Source organism: Pelophylax lessonae, assembly GCF_965119305.1.
Source record: "Pelophylax lessonae genome assembly, chromosome: 6".
Lineage (NCBI taxonomy): Eukaryota > Metazoa > Chordata > Amphibia > Anura > Ranidae > Pelophylax > Pelophylax lessonae.
Window position 1 is genome coordinate 308,425,093 of NC_138773.1, and position 16,625 is coordinate 308,441,717.

Below are 16,625 nucleotides of genomic sequence, written 5' to 3' on the forward strand. Positions count from 1 at the left end.
TCTAGGCCTTCAGTCAGTCAGTGAAAACTAAACCAAGATCCGACCTCTTGGTTCATTTTCATCAACATTCATTCTCCATGACTTTCAGTTTGTCGACACCGACTGGGAGGGCAGGAAATGTCTGTCTGCGTTGACAAGCTCTCTTTCAAAGGACTTTTGATTAAGCCCCCAAATGCTTGACAATTTTTTTTTTTTTTTTTTTTACAACAGAACATACATTTTCTCTAAAGTTTTAGATACGCTGTCACCTTCCTCAGTCAGACGATTAAAAAAAACAAAAAAAAAAAAACACAAGAACAGCATGGAGCCAAGAAAAGCTTACAGGGAGTTTCCCCCCTTGTCAAAAAATAAAAATATTCAAAAACGCAACAGATTCTCAAAAACGGAAACGCCTCAACTTTTTAAAATTTCACTTTTTTCCGTTGCCTCAAGCTTCACTCCGTTTAATTTTTTATTCAACAGAAGTTCACCTTTCCTCAGCTTCTTCATCATTGTCTTTATTTTGTTTCAGCTTCTGAAGTGTTCAATATTTTTTTTTTCCATTGCCGATGAGATGAGGAAAAAAAAAAAAAAAAATTATTAAAAAAAAAAAAAAAAGGGAAAAAAAAAAAAAAAAATTCCTCTGGATTTCCCAGGAACATGTAACAAAAAACAAGAGTGATCGTGTCCACCTGGGCCGTCTTAGGATTACTGAGATCGCGGCAGGATCATTCGATGTTGCTGCTGTCGAAGCTGTGGCACTGCAGGTCACCGGTGGCATAATCGCTTCCGGGAAGCTTAAGTCCGTATTTATCTACGCACCAGCAGATCCCACGCTTGCGACCTCTGGAGGGCTTGCACTGTCAGGGAAAAAAAAAAAATAATTTTAAGAAAATGGACCTTCTGAATGGAAATCGTTACATAAACGTTAATACTAAAAATTCTGAATCTCAATCTGCAAATGTTTTGGAATTAAAAAAAAAAAATATATATAGGTTCTCCAAGTATCCACATTGAGGGAGCATAATACAGGGACATCTACACTGCTCACAAAAATTAAATTAAAGGAATACTTTGAAAACACATCAGATCTCAATGAGGAAAAATATGCTGGATATCTATAATGGCATGGACTGGGTAATGTGTTAGGAACAAAAAGGATATCACATAGTTTGATGGAAATGAAAATTATCACCCTACAGAGGGCTGAAATCAAAGACACCCCGAAAATCTAAGTGAAAAAATGATGCAGCACACTAGTCCATTTTTCAGAAATTTCATTGCAGGAGCTCAAAATGGTACTCAGTAGTTTGTATGGCCCCCCACGTGCTTGTATGCATGCTGGACAATGTCAGGGCATGCTCCTAATGAGACGACGGATGGTGTCCTGGGGTACTTCCTCCCAGATCTGGACCAGGGCATCTCGGAGCTCCTGAACAGACTGAGGAGCAACCTGGCATCGTCGGATGGTCCGAAACATAATGTCCCAGAGGTGTTCTATTGGGTTTAGGTTAGGCGAGCATGAGGACCATTCAATGGTATCATATCCTTCACCCTCCTGGAACTGGCGGCATACTCTCACCACATAAGGCCGGGCTTTGTCGTGCACCAGGAGGAACCCAGGATCCACTCCACCAGCGTAGGCTCGGAAAATGGGTCCAGGGACTTCATCCCAATACCCAATGGCAGTCAGGGTGCCATTGTCTAGCCTGTAGAGGTCTGTGTGTCCCTCCATGGATATGCCCCCCCCCCCCCCAGACCATCACTGACCCACCACTAAACCGGTCATGCTGAACGATGTTACAGGCAGCATATCTTTCTCCACAGCCTCTCCAGACCCTTTCATGTCTGTCACGTGCTCAGGGTGAACCTGCTCTCATCTGTGAAAAGCACAGGGCGCCAGTGGCGGACCTGCCAATTCTAATGTTCAACGGCACAGCAGTGAGCATGGGCAGTGAGCACAGGGCCTACTAGAGGACGTCTGGCCCTCGGGTCACCCTCATGAAGTCTGTTTCTGATTGTTTGGTCAGAGATATTCACACCATTGGCCTGCTGAAGGTAGTTTTGAAGGCTCTGACAATTCTCATCCTGTTCCTCTTTGCACAAAGGAGCAGATACCGGTCCTGCTGATGGGTTAAGAATCTTCTACTGCCCTGTCCAACTCTTCTAGAGTAACTGCCTGTCTCCTGGATTCTCCTTCATGCTCCTGTGACTGTGCTGGGAGACACAGCAAACCTTCTGGCAATGGCACGCATTGATATGCCATCCTGGAGGAGTTGCACTGCCTGTGCAACCTCTATATGGTCCATCATGCAACCAGAAGTGACACTGACCCTAGCCAAATGCCAAACTAGTGAAAAACAGTCAGAAAAGATGAGTAGGGGGAAAAAAAGGGGTCAGTGGCCTCCACCTGTAAAACCATTCCTGTTTTGGAGGTCATCTCATTGTTGCCCATCCAGTGGATCTGTTGTTAACACCAAAGCACCTGAAACTGGTTAGCAATCCCCTCTAATACCTAACTGAGGAGCTCAATATCCCGCAAGTTTAACTGACTTGATGCTATACTCGGATTAAAAAGTGTGCCTTTAATTTTTTGAGCAGTGTATTTAATTGCAAGGTTTCCATAAAAATATACTAACATACTTAGCTTTTTTTAAATGTCGTAAGGCCGAGATGGGGTGGGGGAGGAGGTGGAACTCAAAACAAGGTACTCGGACAACAGAGTAGACCCAATGAGGATCAAACACCTGCCAACCCCCCCAACCAAAGAAGGAGACACCTACTACTTAACGTTCAAACATTTGTTTTCATCTCAAAGACTTACTACAACAGAGGTGGAAAATAATGAAATGCGAGACGGTCTGCCACCCCTCCACACCCACCTGAAATCTTTCAGCCCTAGGCCCTCACCTAGGTGACCTTTCCACAAAACCAGGCTTGTGTACAGATACTTTTCAATATCACTAATCAAAGTAAAGGCAAAAGTCCTTTGTTGTTGATACTTGTATGTTAGGTTGATATATCCAAGTCTGTGACATTGTTGGAGATGTTCTTACTTGTTTCCTTTTGAAGAATCCTTTACGGTCACAGTTGGGAATATAGAATGTCCTTGGGTACACGCGATGAGACATCTTCATATCCTGCATAACGGTCTCCATCTGTCTACGGCAAGGACCCTGAGAAGAAAAAAAAGTATGGATTCTTAGTCATTGTAGCAAGAGGAAGTTCATTTTTCTAGCTTTTCACTTCAATGTCAAGTTGTAGACAGAATTTTATTTTTTATTTTTCAATACAGTGTGAAAGGTTTAGCAAAGGGGTGGGGGGGGGGGGGGTCACCAAACTTTTTAAACAAAGTGCCAGATAACTGTCCTTTAGGAGGCAGTACACACTGGAGATGCTGTGCGGCGAGGTGGGATGGTGCTTTAATTTTGCCGGGCTCTGTATTCTTGAGTCCCTAACAGGACACTGTTGCCACTTTTCCACTGCAAGTACCGGCTCGGCTCTACTCGGCCCTGCTTGGCCCGGTTTGCTTTTCCACTGCTGGTACCGCATGGTACGGTGTTGGAACGGTTTCGGTACGGTTTGCTTTTCCACTAAAGAAGTACTAAAGTTAAGTGGGTGGGATAACAACGATTCTCTGACCAATCAGTGGCTAGTAGTGACTGCATGCAAAGGATTGTGGGATATGGTACCGGGTATGGTACCTCTTGGAACCACAATCGAGGTGGTACTGTTTTAGAGAGCCGTACCGTTCGGTTCCATTCAGTGGAAAAGCGCCGCCGTACCGTACCGAACCGTTCCTACACCGTACCAGCAGTGGAAAAGCACAAAAGCGAGCCGTACCGTTCGGTTCCATGCAGTGGAAAAGCGCCAATAGGCTTTCTGGTCCTTCTGGTTCCAAAGTCATAGGATTGAAAGAATCCATGGTGGCTGGTACACCTTTCCATATGTGACCAGTGAGGATCTAATTCATTATTGCCTATGATATATATTCAGAGACTTCCCTGGTACTCAAACATAATCAGCCCTTATTTTTCGTGTGGGGGCTTATTTTGCCTCCAATATGAAATTTATTCCCCACCATTGACATTGGTCCACTTTAAAGGGCTCCCGACGCCTGCACAAGAGTGTGGTTCTCCTGTCTGCCTTATCTACAGTGCAGCATCTTTTTGGTCTTTTTAGTACCCTGACGAAGCTACAATTGTGAAACGCGTTGGTTTTTCAGGGACCGCTAGACTGCACATACATTGAGATCCGTTGGTGTGGTATATTTGTATCCATCACAAGCATATAGTAATCACGGATCCATGTATTTTAATATGTCTATTATTTTGTAATGTCATTTTTGTTTTAACCATATGGCAATAAAGTTGTATATGTTTTTTATATAGTGGTGTTGTGATTGCATCCCTCCAACCATACACATGCCGATATAGTCCCGCTTTTCTGGACCTCTCTTGGTCTTTGTGCCTCCTTTTTTTGTTCTACTATTGGGGATGATGGCATGTATATCACGGTATTATATTTTTGTACTATAACTGTCCTTCAGGCTTTAGGGGGGCCAGATTGTGGCTGGTGGGAGTAAGCAATACTCCCAGCAGCTGTCCGGATGGCTGGTCTCAGACGATTTTCTAAAAAACCCATAGCGGCTCTATGTAGGTAGGTCAAACCACACTGAATGGTGTCAAATGGGAAAGGTACACAAGACACAGACTGAAAAGGGGACAGAAAAGTTGATTGCAAGCAGCAGAATTTGATTGGACCCTTCTATTGACATCTACCGTCAAAAAACGAAACAAAACTAATAAAAAAAAATAAAAAAAAACACACAAGCATTTGACCGGTCATATGTTCTTCAACCAGTCAGTCATTGACACCTTCGCTCACCATCTCCGACTCGATGCTGTACTCGGGTGAAGAGTGAGTCTGGCCTTTGTTCTCCACAGACACGATCCTGGAGGCAGACTTTATTTTCTGACGGAAGTTGTTCAGGGCGATGGCTTTGTGATCCGAGACCGCTTGGCCTCTTTTGCGTGGCTTTGTCGGGTAGGTTTCTTCTGTCTCTGAAGTAGTCGGGTCTTCCTCCCTGGACTCTCGCTCTACAAGAGATTGGAAACTTTTAGTCCTTGTGAGATGACACAATTGACAAAACCATTCCTTAAAAGGGAACTAAATGTATTTAAATGTTCTACAATTCAAAACATACAGCTGTACTTCATGCTAATAAATATGGGAGGCTATAATAAATATGGGAGGCTATAATAAATAAGGGAGGCTATAAATCAGAACATATTTGGAATGTCACTGCAGTAAATATGGGCGCAGATGGATAACAGTGATACCACCACTGTAAATATGGATGCACATGGAGAACAGTGATACTGCCACTATAAATATGGATGCACATGGAGAACAGGGATGCAGCCACTATAAATATGGGTGCGTATGGAGAACAGTGATACCACCACTGTAAATGAGGATGCACATGGAGAACAGTGATGCCGCCACTGTAAATATGGGTGAACATGGTGAACAGGGATGCCACCACTCTAAATATGGGTACACATGGAGAACAGGGATGCCGCCACTGTAAATATGGATGCATATGGAGAACAGGGATGCCGTCACTCTAAATATGGATGCATATGGAGAACAGTGATGCCACCACTGTAAACATGGCTGTATTTGGAAAAGGGGATGAAACTGCTGTAAATGTAACCTGTACAGATATATTGCTAGTAGTGATGTCACCACTGTAAATATGGTGTATGTGTGTGGAGAGCAGTGGTATCACCACTGTAAATACGGCTGCATATGAAACAGGGACTTAACTACTGTAAGTGTAACCTGTATAATAGTAGTGATGCCACCACTGTAAAATATAAATATGGAGAGCAGTGAGGTCAATACTGTAAATATAGATGCATATGAAGTTCAATGAAGTCCCCACTAAACCTGTATATGGAGAGCATAACTTGTATATAACAAAGTAGTGATGTCACCACTGTAAATATGCCTCTATATGAAGAACAGTGGTTTTGCCACTGTAAATATGGCTGTACAGCATGTGGAGAACAGTGATGCCACCACTGTAAATATAACATATTAAAAATACTGATGTCACTACTGTAACTAATTTAATATGTAGAGCAGGGATTTCAATACTGTAAATCTAGCTGTATATGTAGTTCAGAGAGGTCACCACTGTAAAGTTTAATCTGTATATTGAGAGCAGTGATGTCACTGCGGCAATCATGGCGGCTTATGAAGTTTAGTGGCGTCAACATAACCTATATGTATGTCCCCGCTGCAAGTAGAACCTGTATATAAAAGTAGCGATGACACCACTGGAAATATGGTTGTATATGGCGGATCGTAATTTTGTCACTGTAAACATGAGCAGTGATGTCATCACTGTACAATATGACTGTATATAGAGCACAGATAGCAGTGATGTCATCACTGTATAATATTACTGTATAGAGAGAGTGTAAAGATGTCATCACTTTAAATAGAGAGAGATATTTGTTGAGGAATGACGTCACTCACACTTACAGAAGTGGAAAGCAGTTTTGGTCACTTTAGTAAAAATATAAAATTACAATTTACGTAATGTTGTCAATCCTGTAAAATACAATTCGGCTGCAGAGCAGTAATTATATCCCCCCCCCCCTATTCTTCCCCAGGGACTGATGTCAAAGAACTATGCATTCCATGGCCCTGAAAATTATTTTGACTCTCAACCACTATTCATGATCGCCAGTAGGGGGAGACACAGCCTAATATTTTCAAAAACTGCACTAATAATGACACTACCATTAAGAACACAATGGGCTTGCTTGTACAAAAAAAAAAAAAAAAACACACACACTACCCAACCAACCAGTCACCTTCCAGATGTCATTCTTCCAGCACAAATTGCAAAGTGGAAGCTAAGCACTGCAGCTTCACATGGCACATACTGGAGCTCATTGGTCAACAGCTGAGGGTCCACGATACCCAGTTTTAGAGACATTTAGCGTTCGGTCCTCAGCAAGCCATGATTACGGCAATGTGCTGGTGTCCATTTAAATGGCCTATTGCTGACCTCTAGCTGGACAAGAAGTCACAAAATGGGTGAACTTTGCAATCTCTTTGGACAAAGAACTCGTTTATAGAGGAGAGAAAAAAAAAAAAATATATAGGATTACAGAAAGTTGGAGCTTAAGAAAAAAATTGGAACCTATAATATAAGTATCCAAAAAAATAAAGAAAAAAGTTAAGCAGTGGATTCTCATGGTCTCCTCCACAGGGTTGATACCAGTATCTACAGCAGGCATGTACAACCTGCGGCCCGGGGGCCGCATGCGGCCTGGAACCGCAGGCAATGCGGCCCACTGCCCCCTGACAATTTTTTTTTTGCTGGTGAGGAAGGAATGCAGGTCGGGGGCATGGCCACAGCGGCTTCCAACTAACTGTAGGCAGATGCTGCCTTGGAAGGGATCATCCTCTAGTTGTGTTAAATTAGTGCTGGGGGGGGGGGGGGCGCGGCAATGCGGGAAAGGTGCGGCGGCGTTTTATTACTTGTATACCTTAACTATAGTGTATATTTTATATTCGGCCCGAGAAAATTTCTCTACACTCAATGTGGCCCAGAGAAGCCAAAAGGTTGGACACCCATGATCTACAGTGAGGTCAAGAATGACTTCCTCCCAAGTCCTAGTTGCACTGCATTACATGCTAGCAGGGACTTGGTGCAAAGTCTGTACCTGACACCCCTTAACACCCTCTCCTCCAGGGGGCGCAAAAACATGGACATATCCCTCTTTAGTGACAAGGGCTGTGCTATACAGTACATTCCCATGCCTCAACTGACAGCTGAGCTAACAATTCACAGGCAGGATAGAATATTATATTTCCTATTGCTGGAAGAGAGGAACTTGCGCCTGCCCATTGATGGGCAAATATGGCAGCATAAGTGTACCACCTAAAGCCAAAAATTCTCTCCTTTAGCTTTGGAAGTACCTCTCGAGTCTATATTGCTATGTCCCACCTGGGGAATTTTTTTTTTCCTGACGTCCTTGGACAATGTTCTAGGAATGCAAAAAAAAGGGAGGGGTCCCCAAATTACGACTAGTCCGGACATCAAGCTTTCCAACCAGCCCTTCAATATTGCAAACTATCATGCTTCAAGCAAGGGCCCATCAATTGTTCCACCAGGTAGGATGAAAACAAAATGGCATGCAAGGAATACGCAGTGGCGGAACTACCAGGGTTTTAAAGGTCGCAACTGGGCCCCGACATTCCGCCACAGTGAGGGTGGTCCCCAACGACAGCAGGAAGGGGGCCCGCTGCATAACACGTGAAATGGTCCTGTGGCGGGACCGTAAAGCTTGGTTCACACTGCTGCAACCCCAAAGTCGTGCAACTAGCTCCTTTAATTTCCTTGCAACTTGCTTGCGATTTCCTTGAGACTGGCTTGCGACTTTTGTGATTTCATTTGCAGTCTATGGCATTCAAATTGCAACAAAGTCCCAGAACAGTAGCGCAGGAACCTTTTGTTGTGCCTGTGACTTAAGTTGCATTTTCTTAACACGGCACCCATTGAAAAGGCCCTGGTGGTCAGGGGGAGCCCACTTATGGCACTTTTCCACTGCAAGTACCGGCTCGTACCGGCTCGGCTCTACTCGGCCCGGTTTGCTTTTCCACTGCTGGTACCGCATGGTATAGTGTCGGAACGGTTCGGTACGGTACGGTATAGGTTTGCTTTTCCACTAAATTAGTACTAAAGTTAAGTGGGTGGGATAACAACGGGGTGGGTGGGATTCTCTGACCAATCAGTGACTGCATGCAAAGGATTGTGGGATATGGTACCAGTTTGGTACCTGTTGGAACCACAATCGAGTAGGTACTGTTTTTTCAGAGCCGTACCGTACCGTACCGTTCGGTTCCATGCAGTGGAAAAGCAAACCTATACCGTACCGAACCGTTCCGACCCTATACCATGCGGTACCAGCAGTGGAAAAGCACAAAAGCTTGCCGAACCGTTACGGTTCCATGCAGTGGAAAAGCGCCAATAATTTCTTGCCCCGGGGCCCTGTAGGTTCAGCTTGGGAATATGTATTGCCAGTTTTCCTAGAATGCTTTGGCAACTGCATTTTATGTTCACATTAAACATGCATAGGTGAATTATTATAGAGAAGTCTAGCCAGGAACAAACCCTACTGTTACTAGGCAGATAGCTGCATCTCAAACCCATGATCCAAACCGTCTGTCCTTTTAAGGCATCACTGTGACCTTGCTGTCAGCTATTCAATACTGTTGAAAAGACCTGTGACACTGGCCCAACCCCCATGACTATCAATTTCTCTGACCAACTAAATTACCACCGCTCTCCCCCCACCTTTTTTTCAAAAAAAAAAATGCAATCACAGCCCCCTCACAATTGGCCTAGCCATCTATGGCTGTGCAGGTTCAACAATAGTGTCTACAGCTGGGATTAGACGGTTCACTAATACGTTACGAGGCAGTGGACCTCTAGATGGGCAGGAACAGATTGGATCCAAGAGGACACTAGAAGAGGATGGCTAAGTAAACAGAAAGTCATTCCTAAATGAGCCACCTGGACGGCAGTGAAAGGACGACAGCTGCTCAGACTTACTAGCTGGAGGTCTGTCTGTCAATAGAAGAGTTTGCTGACTTGTTTGTAGAGTCTAAACCTTAATTACAGTTTAGAATTTAGAGGTTTTACCCCTTTTAGTCAGTTGTCACTGGAACAAGTGTTCCCAATGGAGGATTTCTCTCTATTCCCGTTCTGGGGACTACTTAAAATCTTGGATTTTCCCTCACTTCAGACCAGGTGACAATAGTCATCAGGCCATAAAAGGGTAAATGACTATCAAATATGGAGACAATCCATAAATAAAAATGGGGATTTGGTCCCACCATATGGCCATATCGTGCTCAAGTCCACCACTACGTCAAAGTACCCCATTGTCAGTGGGTTCACCCCTTTTTTATGGATAGTGTAGGACCCACTGACAATGGGGTACTTTGACGTAGTGGTGGGCTTGAGCACGATATGGCCATATGGTGGGACCAAATCCCCATTTTTATTTATGGATTGTCTCCATATTTGATAGTCATTTCTTTTGCATGTGTGCGCTATTCTTTTTTAATATACAGGTCGCTTGGTTCATAGCTGCACCGGGTTTAGATATACATGTTCAGGGTTTGCTCCCCCAATTTTTTGCTTGTTTATTACATAAAAGAGTAAACCCTACTAACAGTCTTTTTTTTCCCTCTCTGTATACCAACCTTTTTTAACCAGTGTGCTCAGGCACCCTGGGGTGCCTCCAGGTTTCTTCATGGGTGCCTTGCCAAAATTCTTAAAAATTGCCAAATAATTGTATTCAGGCCAGTGGGTGGATCAAACCTGCCGTTTAGTTACAGATAGTGCAACGTCACAACCTTCTAACCACGGATGTTCTAACCACCGATGACGTCACCTGCACATCTTGTTTGCCCCTCCCCTGCCCGTCCCAGTCGGCACTGGGGTCACATTAGGTGAGCGAGTAAGAGAAACGAAGGGAGAAGAGAAACATTAGAATACTAGTCAGTACCAGTGTAAAAAGGTGTATTTGCTTTGGAAGAATAAATCGCCTCTAACGTAGGGTTGTCTTTAACCACTTTACCGCTGCTCACTAGAGCTCTACTGCGGCAAAGTGGCTAGATAACGTCTGGCGACGTAGACCTACGTCGCCAGACATTCCCCATTCCCATTCTCTCCCGCTGTATTCAGTCACAGCGGGAGTTGGGCCAGGGGAGGAGCGGCGGTGATCACCGCCGCTCTTCCCCGATCGTCGGGGAATCGAGTGTGGAGATTCGCCCGCTTGTGTAAACAAAGTGGGCGGATCTCCTAAGTGACAGGCAGGGTCAGATTGCAGGGTTCAGCATAGCTGAACATGCGATCTGTGCCTGTGTCACACAGTCCCCTCCCCCCACACACGTCAGTAAGCACCAGGCATACATTAACCCATTGATCACCAATAAAAATTAACCCCTTCCGTGCCAGTGTCATTTTTACAGTAACAGTGCATATTTATAGCACTGATTACTGTAGTAATGTCACCGGTACCCTCAAAAGTGTCAAAAATGTCAGTCAAGGGTCCAATCTGTCCGCCGCAATGTTGCAATCCCGCAAAAAAAAAAAAAAAATAAAACACCACCAAAAAACTACAGAAATCTTTCCCTTAGTTAGTAAACGCAATAACTTTTGCGCAAACCAATCAAAATACGCTTATTGCGATTTTTTTTACCAAAAATATGTAGCAGAAAACAAATTGGCCTAAAATGATAAAATAATTTTGATTTTTACATTTTTTTTTGGGGGGGGGGGGAATTTCATATAAAAAAATTTGAAAAATATTGTTATTTTTCCAAAATTGTCCCTCTTTTTTTGTTTATAGCGCAAAAAGTAGAAATCGCACAGATGATCAAATACCACCAAAAGAAAGCTCTGTTTGTGGGAAAAAAAAGGATGTAAATTTTGTTTGGGTATGGCATTGCATGACCGCGCAATTGTCAGTTAAAGTCGCACAGTGCCGAATCACAAAAAGTGGCCCAAACGTAAGACAGCAAAATCCTCCGGTGGTAAAGTGGTTAAGTATTTGCATTATGTAAAAACTATTTCTTTTTTTTTTACATTTTATTAGAATGGTGTGCTTCGAAATTTTGCAGAATTTTAAAAGGGTGGCTTGACAAAGGAAAGGTTGAGAAACACTGCTGCATACATGGATTAAAGAGGCATCAAGCTGCTGTGCCTCTTCATGGTACATGCTGGTCAAGCTCTGAGTGGGTCCTATGCAGGGCCAGGACAAGGAATGGGCGGGAGGGGGCAACTTCGCCGGGGCACAATGGTTTACTGTAGGGATGAAGGCACCCTCATTCAGTCTCAAGGTTTAGCAGTTTGGAACATTTGCTCGGGCTCTGGATGACCTTGTCCCAGCACTGGTCCTATGCACACAGGAGAAATCACTAGCACGGAACACTGACCAACTCCTTTTCTTGAAGCCTCTACTGGAGCTTCTGCTGCTTGCACTCTGCCCTGTTACATAGTTAGTCTGGTTAAAAAGAAAAAAAGACAAGTTCATCTGGTTCAACCAAGGGGGAAAAAAAAAAAAATTAAAATTATATACAATCCTATACCCACAGTTGATCCAGAGGAAGGCAAAAAATCCCAGCTAAGCATAATCCAATTTACTCCACCAGGGGAAAAAAAAATTCCTTCCTGATCCCCCAAGAAGCAATTGGATGTTCCATGGATCAACTTTACCTACAAATGTTAGTATCCAGTTATGATATGTACATTTAGGAAAGAATCCAGGCCCTTTTTAAAGCAATCTACTGAGCTGGACAGAACCACCTCTTGAGGGAGTTTATTCCACATTTGTACAGCTCTTAGTGTGAAGAAACCTTTTACGGATTTGGAGATTAAAGCGTTTTTGCTCCAGAGGTAAAGAGTGCTCCCCCACACCATTCTTCCAGAAGCACATTTGTGAGGTCAGGCACTGATGTTGGACAAGAAGGCCTGGCTAGCAGTCTCCGCTCTAATTCATTCCAAAGGTGTTCTATCGGGTTGAGGTCAGGACTGCGCAGGCTATTCAAGTTCATCCACCCCAAACTCGCTCATCCATGTCTTTATGGATCTTGCTTTGTGCACTAGTCCAAATCATTTGGTGGAATTAGTATTCTGGTGTGGGGTTGATATTCAGGGGTTAGGCTTGGCCCCTTAGTTCCAGTGAAGGGAATGCTGAAGGCACCAGCATACCAAGACATTTTGGACAATTTCATGCTCCCAACATTGTGGGAACAGTTTGGGGACGGCCCCCTCCTATTCCAACATGACTGCGCACCTGTGCACAAAGCAAGATCAATAAAGACATGGATGAGCGAGTTTGGGGTGGCGGAACTTGACTGGCCTGCACAGAGTCCTGACCTCAACCCGATAGAACACCCTTGGAATGAATTACAGTGGAGAATGCGGGCCAGGCCTTCTCGTCCACATGCATGACCTCACAAACGCGCTTAGACACACTCCTAAACCTTGTGGACAGCCTTCCCAGAAGAGTTGAAGCTGTTATAGCTGCAAAGGGTGGGCCAACTCAATATTGAACCCTACGGACTAAGACTGGGATGCCATTAAAAGGTCATGTGTGTGTGCAAAGGCAGAAGTCCCAATACTTTTGACAATATAGTGTATGTGTGCACCAATACCATGCATGCAATAGATGTATATCTTGGGTTTGAAGCTCCGTGAGAAACTCCATAATTTTGGGATGACTATGGAGGTTATAAGACACTTGTAGACAGATAATTGAGGTTATAAGACCACTGCGGATTTGCTATTGAGGTTATAGGACCCTTTGTAGACTGACTATTTAGGGATAAGACCACTGTAGACTGCCTATTGAGGTTATATGACCCTTTGTAGACTGACTATTGAGGGATAAGACCACTGTAGACTGACTATTGAGGGATAAGACCACTGTAGACTGACTATTGAGGTTATAATACCACTGTAGACTGACTATTGAGGGATAAGACCACTGTAGACTGACTATTGAGGTTATATGACCCTTTGTAGACTGACTATTGAGGGATAAGACCACTGTAGACTGCCCATTGAGGCTATAAGGCCACTGTAGACTGCCTATTGAGGTTATATGGCCCTTTGTAGACTGACTATTGAGGGATAAGACCACTGTAGACTGACTATTGAGGTTATAGGACCCTTTGTAGACTGCCTATTGAGGGATAAGACCACTGTAGACTGACTATTGAGGGATAAGACCACTGTAGACTGCCTATTGAGGGATAAGACCACTGTAGACTGACTATTGAGGGATAAGACCACTGTAGACTGACTATTGAGGGATAAGACCACTGTAGACTGACTATTGAGGTTATAGGACCCTTTGTAGACTGCCTATTGAGGGATAAGACCACTGCAGATACAACGAGAGCTTTGCTAAGTCCTTCTTTATATAGAAGGCAGGTATTTCTTGGAGAAGCTTGTCTGGCATTACAAGAGCCTTGAACAGGCCATGCTATTCAAGCAGTAATTGCTGATACAGGCCAGGTCACTTACAAGGGGGGGGATTGTGTGTCTCACGGCAGCGTGTGGAACAATGTGACTTTTCTCTGGCGGGGTCGTGCTCATGAAATGGGGGGACCCGGCATAGTTTCACCCACACTCTCCCAGAGGGGCTGTAAATCTGAGGCACAGCAGCGCTACTGACAGCTAAGGAGTTCAAGACAGCAGGGGGAGAAATCTGGAGAGTTCTTAAATTTAAACCAGAGGCCGAGTGTAGGGTAATCCTGCGTAACAATGTAAGCCCAGATCAACGGATATTTGTCTTGATACAAAGAAGAAACTAAAACAAGGATCTTATAGTTCCAGAAAGGTAGAAATGTTTCTGTCTAGGGAAGCAAACTAAGAATTGTGTCTCTGAACCTGGGAGAGCTGCCGACATGCAAATGATGGGGATTTCTAAGCTAGTTCTCTAGAATTAGGTGTCTGTACCAGGACCTTCACCCTCACACCTTCCTCTGCCCCCTCCCCCTCACATTTGGATTTTTTTTTAACTTTATATAATTTTTTCGTGATGCAACACAGCACTTCCATCTTTCTAACCTATGGGAGAATGGAGTTTGCCCCCCCCATCCCCCTTCCACAGGATTCTAAGGATTCTAGGCATGCAGATCTGCATGTCCTGCATCTGCATATGTTTCCAGGGCATGCTCAAAGACTGAGCGGATATTGAAGTCCAGCACTCAGCATGTTTGTGCATTGGTGGAATCCCCCCCCCCCCCAAACCCCATCCCATGCAGAATGGGCAAGTTAAGCAAAACCGTTCAGCACATCTGCCAGACTAACAAGCATGGTGGTAACAGAGGGTGCAGGGCCAAAACTAAAGAAGAAGTTCCTCTTTAAAGTGGTTGTAAAGGCTGAAGGTTTTTTGCATGAAGGTAAGAACCCTTAACGTGAAGCTCCCACCTCAGCCCCACCTAATACTTACCCAAGCCTGATCCAGCGATGGGCACGAGAGCAGAAGCTCAACCAGGTCTCTCCCTCCTTATTGGCTAAGACACTGCAGTGTTGAAGCATGGTCACCCTGTAACCAGGCTGAATTAGTCATATAGATGCTCTCCAGGCCAGGAGGGTAGGAGTTAATGCCCTTCCCAGTACTTTCGTCTTTTTGGCGGGTGCTTCTGTGTCCAGCCCACTAATCCTGTGACCTATAAATAGGGGACAGTGGTCCAGGATGCCCCTGGAAGTAGTAGGGGAGAATTCTGGAAATTTCTCCATGGACAGCATGAGTTGAGATCGAGATGGACAGAGAAGAGTACCCACGAGGAGCAGAAGGAGGTGGTGATCTCCCATCACTATCGGGATGTACAGACTCCTGAACCTGAGGTTCATCCCAAAGACACCAGCAATGAAGAATGCCTCTGAAGGACTTAAATCTTCATGAGAGTGCCTCTGAAGGACTGTAATTGCTTGGAGTTTACCTTTGCATGCATGCCAGGGTAGCAGGAGCCTGTAGTTAGGGATGCAGGAAAGACCTTGCACTTGTTTGTTGGACTTTGGAATGTTCATTTTGCACTTTTTTTAAGTAAAGCATTGAAAGGTTGTCCTTGCCTGGTCTGAAGTTGCTGAAAGGGGTTAATTGTAACCACCACATATAGCTTACCAAGTGGGTCCCAACACTTTGGGGTATGAAGATATCGGTGGAATGGAGTAATGTGAAGACATAAGTGGTTACTTAGGGTAACAAAGTTTTACAGTGGCCTTTTGATAGCGTGTACCAGTTATAGGTGGTCCAGCCTGAGCCTCTAGCAGCAAAGGAAGATGTTGGTGGCACTCCTTTCGCCAGCGGTCTGTCTTCCAGAGCAATGGGAGTGGATTCACATTGCAGAGGTTCCCATCCTGTACAGAGGTACGGAAGCTCAAAAGTTAAATTGAGTGCATGTGTGGAGCCCGCGCAGAGTGCATGTTGGGGCCCACTCTGCTACTGGGGAGTAGTAGTGGAAAACGCCTGACAGGTGGATGTGGACAGAGCTTGGCATGACCCTCCAAAATGCAGATCAGAAAGAAGGTGTACACTGTCACAGGGAACGGAGTTAACTGGAGGACAGTTGCAGGGCAATGTACATGGTGCACGGTCATCTCTAACAGCAGAGGCACACCTGAAAAAGTCCAGTGTTACCCCCACGGCGGCCTCAGCCTTTCCCAAGGCATTGATGAAGACATTGCAAAGTAAAAGTATCACCCATGTTTAGTATAGAGACGCTGTACAGTTGGACGCTGTGCCTAGCCTAGCCCAGAAGAACCCACCACGGGGTAGGCCTCTCATGTTACCCTTGCTTGGCACCCAACGAGGAGGGAAACATGGAGGACACAAACACCCAACCTGCCACCAACCCCCTTACAATCCTATAATAAGAAATGCCTAAATAGGAAAATTCATAACAGGATCACCAAGTATTCTTTCAACATAATGTGCAGATTTAAGAATTACGATGGCCGTTGGGACGACATGTTAAAAGTGTTTTAGCAATTGGGTTTCCATTTTGGGGTTTTTGAGGTCTTGTTTTTTTTTTTT

General features: G+C 44.5%; 1 protein-coding gene across 1 annotated transcript in view; it reads right to left on the bottom strand.

The window, feature by feature from the left end:
* Positions 1-587: 587 nt before the first annotated feature.
* IGFBP5 (insulin like growth factor binding protein 5) overlaps positions 588-16,625 on the bottom strand; it is a 42,229-nt gene continuing 26,191 nt past the window's right edge. Inside the window, exons 2-4 of the mRNA XM_082262170.1 lie at positions 4,867-5,078; positions 3,036-3,155; positions 588-839 (exon numbers count right to left, since the gene is read on the bottom strand). Of these exons, the coding sequence (XP_082118296.1) occupies positions 708-839; positions 3,036-3,155; positions 4,867-5,078 (464 nt within the window). The 3' untranslated portion in view covers positions 588-707. The remainder of the gene's footprint in view (positions 840-3,035; positions 3,156-4,866; positions 5,079-16,625) is intronic.